Genomic DNA, 9,039 nt, shown 5'->3' on the forward strand with positions numbered 1-9,039 from the left:
CCCACTGGTGGCTTGTTGAGGTTATTGCAGCCAAAAATAATATTTGGCGTCTTCATGCGCTTGTGAGTCACTGGTAAAGGCTGCCAACATAAGGGGGATGTTCCTTACATGTGAATAATTGCGAAAGCTACGTTTACGTCAGCTTTCCCATCGACCGCTGTGCATCAAATGAATCATTTTAAAGCCACAGTAGGGAAGTAAACCCGTGTTTGACTTAAACAGTGGAAATGTCGGGGAGATCTTGAACGATGCGAACCGCCCGCCGGTGGTTTTGTGCCTCATTAGCGGTCGTACCATACAAATGGAAAGTTCTTTCTCAGATGAACACGTTTCTCATTGTTTTAGGTCACAGCGTTTTACACACACAAACCACAAAGACTTATTATGGTGCAACTTTCTAAGTCAAATGTGTCACACTAAACTGAACTAGCGCCAGGTTATTTGCACATTTTGCGAGAGATTGTTTGTTTGTTTTACCCAAAAATCCAACTTGACAGCTAAAGTTGGGACCAAAACTTTGGGCTATCTTTGCAGGGTGGAAAAGGCCTGTACATTTTTGTCTCTAGATTTTTAAGCCTTATATTGGCATCTTTTTAAATCATTCAAATTTGGTAGGTTTGGTAACAACTCTGTTGTTGTTTTTTTTTTTTTTTTTGTGGCGTGTCAAATTTAAAAGACATTTCTATTCACTTTACAGGGATTTTAATATCAGTGGATGCATGCCTTATCCTTCTGGTAAATTTGACATCATCATCATCATCATCATCATCATCATCATCATCATCATCATCATCATCATGCTCTTCTAAATGACTCCTCCCTCTCTGGTTGCCAAACTCTAAACCACACCCACTTTGTTTTCCACGGGTCAATCACGCACACACATACGCACTTGTGTAATATAAAAAGATAGTCTGCCCGGTGGCACGTAATCTGCAATGCTTCACTCGACGCAATGAAGTTGCATCAAAGTTTTTACATTTCTCAAATATTGCGCCGATTGCAGCAGCTGTTTAGCTCCTTGAGCCGTCTGATGCCTATTTCCATTTCCCACGACACGTCTTGGCATCACTGCGACGTTTTGACTGAGATTAAATCAGATTAAGAGAAAAGTAAACACACGGCAATTCTCTCACTCCCACAGCGTGCACTCGGAATAAAAACCAACTATTCATCGTTTTTCAGTTGTTTTGAATATTAAAATATGTATTTGCATTGTTTTAATATTATATGGTGAATGACTTCTCCATATAAGATCATGTACTAGTTGAATGAATCGGGATCGTGTGTCAAGGTCATGGGCAGCGGCGTGCGCACGCCCCCGGGGGACGGAGCGCCTCGGGAGCGCGCACGCCAGCGCATGAGGACAGTTGACGACGTGCGCGCGGATCCAGCAAGCTTTGTCAAACTCTTATATTGCGCAAAGATTGTTACATGAAGTTAGTTGCCTGAGGAGACTTTTGGTGAGTGAAAGTTCATCTTGTCAAAATTGATCGCTACTTGTTAGCTTAGTGTAGTGTTAAAATTGCAATGTTTGTTGGTTAGTTGTCTTGCTATGAAAGAATGATGTAATTGAAAATCAAATAAGCAGTTTTATTGAACTCACTGTGGGTACCGGTTTTTACTGTGATTGACAAAAATTGTTTTTAAGATGAAATTGTTTTTAACAAGGGGGGGAAAAAAAGCAAAATTTTTCTAATGCAGCTAATAAGACTTTTCCAATTTAGATTTTACGCTGAACTTTATATTCATTGTCTTTTGTAGATGTTATGCTGTTTTATTGAATACTCTGATTGCCCGTGATTGCTTCCTTCTTTTTATTACTTTTTATTATTATTTTATCATCTTAATTTTATTATTATTTATGTTTTATTATTTATATTTATTGAGGTGATTATTTAGTGTTGACCTCCGAGTATTGTCTTAATTACAAACCTTCAGCATATTAGCTCCCACTCAGATTAACATTTTGCCACACGATGACCTCCATTTTTTTTTTTTGCACGCATTCGGTTAAAGAGTTTCAATTAGACGGAATGAGGCTGACTGCCAAACCAAGTGCACGCATATGCTTGTTATCGGTGGCTAAATAAGGGCTCACGTTGTTGGACCGGATGCAACCTCGGTCAGAAAATGTGCTCTTATTGATCACACTGTCCCAAAACAAAAGGACATTCAATTGTTGGGATGCTTTAAAATGCAATTACCTATTTTACATATGCTATTTTTTTTTAAGATTCATCTAAATATGGTTTGTAAAGGTGATTATATTTCTCTGCAAGCGCTAGAGAGTGGCTCGAGCTGTGAGAGAGAGCTCGAATCTGTGGCCTGGTTTCTAACTACCACTGATCAATCACAAAGTATCGACGTGTGCATATTTGCATTGTTGTGGCTCGGGTCGGTTTGATGTGGAAAAATACAATCGCACTAAAATCATAGCAATCCCTTCTTGTCGTAATCTGTCCACATAGTACCTGAATAATATCTGATCATCTGGAGGATTTAAAGGCCCCAAGAGGTCCTAAAGTCAAGGTTTTCATCAAACAGTGATGGATTTTGCTATATGACACCTCAACTGTTTTCAATTTCTCTCCCGGGGTTTGTCGCTCTGCTTCGCGCTAGAAATGGTTTGCTTTCTTTTGTAGCAGCCTTAACATCTGTGAAGCACTTTAGCGAGTGCGAACTGTCATTTCTTCAGTGACGGGATTTGTGCCGTGACCCTCACAAACCACCTGACATTGATAAGAGAAAGCCGTTAGCTCCCAAACACACGCGCTCGTACTTGTTTAATCGCCTCCTCGAGGTGGCTGTCATCGGTCGTTCAGCCGCACTCAGGAGGTGCCATAATGGAGATAACGAACCGATGTTGGTTGGGCACAATTCTGAGGTCGTCAAGGTCGGGAATTGCTGAATTGCTGCAAAGAAATTCGGACTAATTAATGCCAACGTCGTGTCAAATGATTATCCATGATGTTGTTATTTGAATCTGTTTCCAGGGTCCAAGATGATAATAAACATCTATGGGATGTTCCTGAGATAGGACTGATTGTAAAAAAAAAAAAAAAAAAAAAACATCCAGACCAAAAACAAAAAAACATAGGTAAGCATCTGGTTATCTTTTTTGGCAATGACCATTTAAATATTTTTTTTTCTCATGACTAAATGTCTTTTTTTCCAGGCTCAGTGGTTTGTTAAATGAGTCAAGTGAGAAAAAAGCAGAGGACCAACAAGAAGTTAGCAAAGACAATCAAATCCAAACGGGAGATTGTTTTGTCTTCTGAACGTTTTGCCTGAACGCACCACCAAAGATGAACCCATATGTCACTTCCCATTTCAGGAGGGATCTTTTTCCTCATTTTCATTTATTGTAGGAATCATACAGATGAATCAAATGAATTGATTGGTCTTATCCAAAGGATTTCATCTTGTGATCCAAATACTTACGAAACAATCTTGGAATGACTATGAAAGGTAAAGGCAAACTTTTTTTTGGTCATTTTTCCATTTTATTTTCAAAGGATTCCTAATTTCCGCCCTCTTTGCCAGAAATTCTGAGGCGAGCTTTTGGAAAGCGAGAATCTGAGCTGAACTGAACTTGTCAAAGCCAATCTGTCAGCCAACCAAACGCTCGATCTGTAAAAGCGTCTTCAGGTGACCTTTTGCCTTTTCATAAATCTTCCAAGCGACACGGTTAATCGCTGTGTTATTTTCTTCTCTCGGTATCTAATCAGGCTTAGGAAGGAGTGAAGGAGGAATGTCTGGTGAGGTATAGATAAATTTGTATCACTTAGATTTGTTTTATTTTGGTATAATGTCATCATCTTCAGTAAATTCAAAATGACAGTCAGGCACATATGGAGACCCTGGGAAGTTGTTAAAGATGACGGAACAAGAGAGTTGCCTATAAAGTCTCTTCTAGTTGGTCGCTCGACCTGACGTGGTTTTTGACTTTTAAAAACAGCAATGTTTTTTTTGTTTGTTTTGCCATGCCACAACCTGAACCTGAAGAATTGTATCGTAAGAAATCGCATGTTTTTATCTTTTCAACTGCATGTTCATATCTCCGTCAGTATGTGTCCGTGTCCCAAGTTTGCGCCTGTCCCGAGCTTTGTCAAAACACTGCCTGAAATTGTCTTCTGTTGTACTTTTTGAAATCGAACAACCCCCCCCCTGCATGCTTTTTGTTTTCCCTCCCTTGCAAGTTGATTCTGAACAACAGATATAAGGCGAGGTAACCCTGCCATCATTTTTGGTTTACTTCGATGTATGGACAGTGTTCTTCCATGGACACACTCGGAGATGTAGTCGATGAAAGCGAATTTGCTTTAAGATCCTTCAACGAAAGGATCGTTCTTGGAAACCCGCAACATGGAACCGATCAATGACTTTGAAGGGGATTCTTGACGGGTATGGATTTTGATGATTTTATTTCGAGGATGCACCGAAGACTCCTACCGTCGTTACTCCATCGCACAACTTGACCGTGTGACAAAGTGAGACTTGAAAGCTGCGCGATGGGCGCGGCACGTGTGAAACGGCGCTTCAGTGCTGTGGTGGTGGATGGGCCGCTCGAGGAGGAGGAAGTCATGAGGCTGGCACAGAGTGCAGACGACATGGCTCGGGCAGGCGGGAGCCCAACCGGGTCGGGAAGCCCGAGGGGCCCGTCCCCGACCCACGTCGTCAACGGCATCGCATTGCCTCTTGACTGCGATGCCACCGGAGAGTCGACGGGAGGAGAAGGCGGGGAAAGAACGGAGGCCATGTGCTCAGGAAGTAGTGTAGGAGGAAGAGGGGAAGGCCCGTCCGGCTCGGACCGGGACTCCCTTTCTTCCCCCTCCACCGCAAGCCGCCGGCACGCCAAGCGGGCTGGCCGCGGGCCCCGAAAGCGCTTTGTGGGCAAGGACGGCCGCTGCAACGTTACCTTTGTCAACATGAGCGAGAGGGGCCAGCGCTATCTCAGTGACCTCTTCACCACCTGTGTGGATATCCGCTGGCGCTGGATGCTGGTCATCTTCACTCTCTCCTTCCTCCTCTCCTGGCTACTCTTTGGATGTGCTTTCTGGCTCATTGCCTCCGCGCACGGAGACCTCTCCGTCCGCCTCGTTCCCGGCACCTCGGCGTCGGAAGAGGCTGACAGAGAGGCGGCGGCGAAGGAACCCTGCTTCCTCCAAGTGAACAGCTTCATGGCGGCCTTTCTCTTCTCGCTGGAGACGCAGACGTCCATCGGTTACGGATTCCGAAGCGTGACCGAGCGATGCCCCCTGGCGGTGGCGGCGGTCGTCTTGCAGTGCATCGTGGGCTGCATCATTGACGCCTTCATCATCGGGGCGGTCATGGCAAAGATGGCCAAGCCCAAGAAGCGCAACCAAACTCTGGTCTTCTCTCAAACCGCCGTGGTGGCCCTCAGGGACGGCAAACTCTGCATGATGTGGAGAGTCGGAAACCTGCGCAAGAGTCACCTGGTCGAGGCTCACGTCCGAGCGCAGCTTTTAAAGGTAAGTGACACGACATTATTGGATCGAGAGCATTGCCGATGGAAAAATCCAAAAATCGTATCAACACCTTAGTTGCTGCTAGGAATGATTGCGGTCCAGATAAAAGATAAACAAACAGGGTGCCGAGACCATCTGGCCGCTACATATTCTGCGGTCTGGAGTTAATGAGAGCTTGTTTTAGTCTCCCTCGGAGGTTAGGAAGATTTACCCTGGATTAACTTGCCCGCTCTTACTTCACCGTTTCCCTTTGTCATCTCGTTTTTCCTCCACGTAAAGAATATCGGCATTGTCGTTCTGATATTTGAACAAACTCCTTCGTGAACCTCGAGAAGTCTTGCGTGCGAGTGGTGATGCTGTCAAATTTATCCTCATGGGGGGGAATCTGTGAAGGTGATCTCACTTAATAACAGAGCAGAGAGGAAAGGACAGATGGGATTAGTTTTTTCCAGATGAAAAAAAAAATTGTAAATGCTGTGAGTGGTTATGATTGAACCGCAATGTCAGTCCCAGTTTTACTCGATGTCCAGCACGAGTCACTGGGCCCTGTTTTAGCCACGCCCCCAAAATAGTTCTCATGATTTCACGGTTGTTGTTGTTTTTTTTTTCTATCAACAGTCAAGGGTGACAGAAGAAGGCGAGTTCCTTCCGCTGGACAATTTGGATATTAACGTTGGATTTGACACCGGCACCGACCGCATTTTCTTGGTCTCGCCGGTCACGATCGTCCACGAGATCAACGACGAGTCGCCTTTCTTCGACATGGACCGCGAGACCCTGGAAAGCGACACCGAACTGGAGGTGGTGGTGATCCTGGAGGGCATGGTGGAGGCCACAGCGATGACCACGCAATGCCGCAGCTCCTATTTGGCATCGGAAATCCAGTGGGGATATCGTTTTGAACCTGTGCTCTTTGAGAAGAAGGACTGCTACGAGGTATGGACCACACCACCTCTATCACAATTAGGAGAACGAAAATGCTCTCAATAATGGCCGTCAATTATCTGCAGAGTCCCTACTTCCCACAAAGAGCAGGAGTCAATCGTATAGATTCTTTATCCTCTGTGAAAAACATCTTACTGAGACAGTTGTGACATGACTGTCATTATTATACTGCCCCCAGGTGGCAAAGGCGTGTACACTTTAAGGAGAAGCACAATGTCTAGAGAATTGAAGCAACAAAATGTTGGTTTAAAAAACCAACAACATGCTGTTCTTTCCCTTTTCCCAGGTGGACTACTCATTCTTCCATCGGACGTACGAAATCCCAAACACGCCCTTGTGTAGCGCTAAAGAGCTCGCAGAGCTTAAATACATAAATAGCACTCGCTCTTCTTTCTGCTATGAGAACGAAGTGGCTCTTCAGCTCATTTCACCTGAGGATGAACCCGACCAAGACCCGGTGTTCCCTGCCGCATCAAACAGGAGACTTTCGGACCACCTTCACTACAACTGAGAAACCAGAAACCAGAAGCGGGTTTGGAGTGAGTCCAAGACCTTGTTGGCGGATTGGTCCTGGCAATCTTTTCAAATAATTGAAAACTTGAGTCTGCGACGTCCCAATCTGGCCCATCACCACTGCAGCACACCCATCATGGACAGGACGAGCAACAGCGCCCCACGCTGGCCGTCACTTGCAACTGCATTTCCAGTGAAACGTTTTATGGTCGTGTATCATCCTCGCAGATACACTTCAGGAATGTATCTGTCTCAGTATTATGCTGATTTATCATCGTTATTTTCATATGGTAAGTATAAATGATATATTTTTAGACATAAATTACATGGAAAAACAAACTAGCAGCAGTTTTGTGCTTTTCCATGTAATTACTGTCTGCTGTTCATTGTTTTTATTCTATGCAGAAATGTGACATTATTGTGGCTTTTATTTTTATTTTGATTATTTTACAAGACGGTGAACCCCTTTTTGTTGCGGGGATTTCTTCCACTACTAATCTACAATAGATTAAAAAAAAAGAAACCAAATTTGTAACAATAAATCTACACCATACAATTGTAACATAAGAACACATAAACACACACAATCTATTCTCTCGCTTCTTTTTTGCTCTGTAAAGAATCTGCAGTGTAACCGGGGTTCACTGTTCCGTAAATTCTTGCACAAAAGCACAACGTTATAGTTTTGAACGAGGAGGAATATTAACCCTGAAAGTGTCTTGTTATGTATAAAGTATATTTTCCTACTCTGAGGTGAGGTGGACTTGCCGTGTTGATTTGCCTTGTTTGGTTGGAGCAGGATTGAACTGATGTACTAAACCAAATGACAGTATGTTCATCTATACTCCATTTTCTTTCTGATATATTACAAGCGGTTCATATGCTGACTATTTGTCTTGGGGTGGTGCCTTTGACCGACATTTGAAGATCTACTGAGAGCTGCAGCAGTCATGTTAGCGTTTCTTAAAACCTTTGAAAGCAAACCATTTTGGGCGGACATTGTTTATTGTGTTAAGTCAGTCAACGAATAAAGTGAATGTGCGCTTCATGCAACAGGATGGCACCGAATCACTGCTTTTGGCTAAATGAAACTCCTCAACATAATTCAATGTAGTTCTTCGGCAGCAAAGAAATGAAACAGTTTGTGCATTATGATTAATTCACGTGTGGCTGCTTGTGATGTATGCACATTCGCCACTAGAGAGCAGTATAATACAAAAATTACACAGATTCTATGGTTATCCAAAATCTCAGTAAACTGCTGTAATAATGTTAGTCGTTTTTCTTTACAGATGATAAAGAATATATTCCTGCGTTGTTAAATTGTCAAATGGGGAGGATGAATCTGCAAATTTGAGTGCGGCACTGTATTTTACTAAATAGTAACTAAAGCTGTTTATTCAATTGTCACGTTTCACTGTTTACCTGTTGAATAAACAACCTCCTTCCATTTTCATTTTAGGAATACATGGAAGATTAATATCAGTGATGAAGTTCTTGCCTCTGTCTTGCTGTTACCGCAGTAGAGGTTTTGTAACCTATGTGTTTGAATGTTGTCAATTGTTGTGTCTTCCCATAAACGTCCACCCTCAAGTTCTATTTATAGGCTGCACGGTGGGTCACGGGGCCTCCCTTCACTTCTGTGAAATGTAACTTGAACTTTAGAGCACCATCACTTTAGCACTTTTTTTCAACATTGCAGAAAAATAGTGACGTGTACTTTTCAAATCACGTCACGGCTTTCACTCTATGTATTTTAGACCAGGGGTGGGCAAACGTGTGCTCAAGGTCCTCATAATTATTTTTTTTAAATTGACAAATGGTCCAAGTCATTCATAGGTTTAAAAAATAAATAAACATATGGTGAAATGCGTTTGTGAGATATATTTGTTTCTTTTAATGTTATGAGCCAAGAAAGAAAGCATATTTTTTCCCACCCCTGATTTTATTCCTACAACTTGCATATTTGTGTATTTATATTATTGTAAAATTGTATTTTCACTTTACATTTAGAGCTGCTTTTGAAATATGGGGCTTCCAAATGAAGCCGACTGTATGTGAGCAAATAAATCAAGGTCGAATGGTTTAT

At 42.8% G+C, this 9,039-nt stretch overlaps 1 protein-coding gene and 1 long non-coding RNA gene across 5 annotated transcripts; both read left to right on the forward strand.

Annotated features, from left to right (window-relative positions):
* The first annotated feature begins 1,369 nt into the window (after positions 1-1,369).
* LOC147052359 (uncharacterized) lies at positions 1,370-4,207 on the forward strand. Of its 4 annotated transcripts, XR_015066983.1 has the most exons (5): positions 1,370-1,463; positions 2,997-3,100; positions 3,179-3,471; positions 3,547-3,651; positions 3,732-4,207. It is a non-coding gene; the product is annotated as an uncharacterized LOC147052359 (long non-coding RNA). The 4 variants fall into 4 exon arrangements; XR_015066982.1 differs by having other exon boundaries at positions 3,179-3,651; XR_015066981.1 differs by having other exon boundaries at positions 3,547-4,207.
* A 271-nt stretch (positions 4,208-4,478) lies between these two features.
* Positions 4,479-8,755, forward strand: kcnj14 (potassium inwardly rectifying channel subfamily J member 14). The gene is made up of 3 exons (XM_085918423.1): positions 4,479-5,495; positions 6,111-6,428; positions 6,724-8,755. Exons 1-3 carry the CDS (start codon positions 4,515-4,517, stop codon positions 6,946-6,948), a joined length of 1,524 nt encoding a protein of 507 aa, XP_085774549.1. The 5' UTR covers positions 4,479-4,514; the 3' UTR covers positions 6,949-8,755.
* Positions 8,756-9,039: the final 284 nt, after the last annotated feature.

Source organism: Syngnathus leptorhynchus, chromosome 8 (assembly GCF_054491065.1).
Source record: "Syngnathus leptorhynchus isolate UIUO chromosome 8, UIUO_Slep, whole genome shotgun sequence".
Taxonomy (NCBI): Eukaryota; Metazoa; Chordata; class Actinopteri; order Syngnathiformes; family Syngnathidae; genus Syngnathus; species Syngnathus leptorhynchus.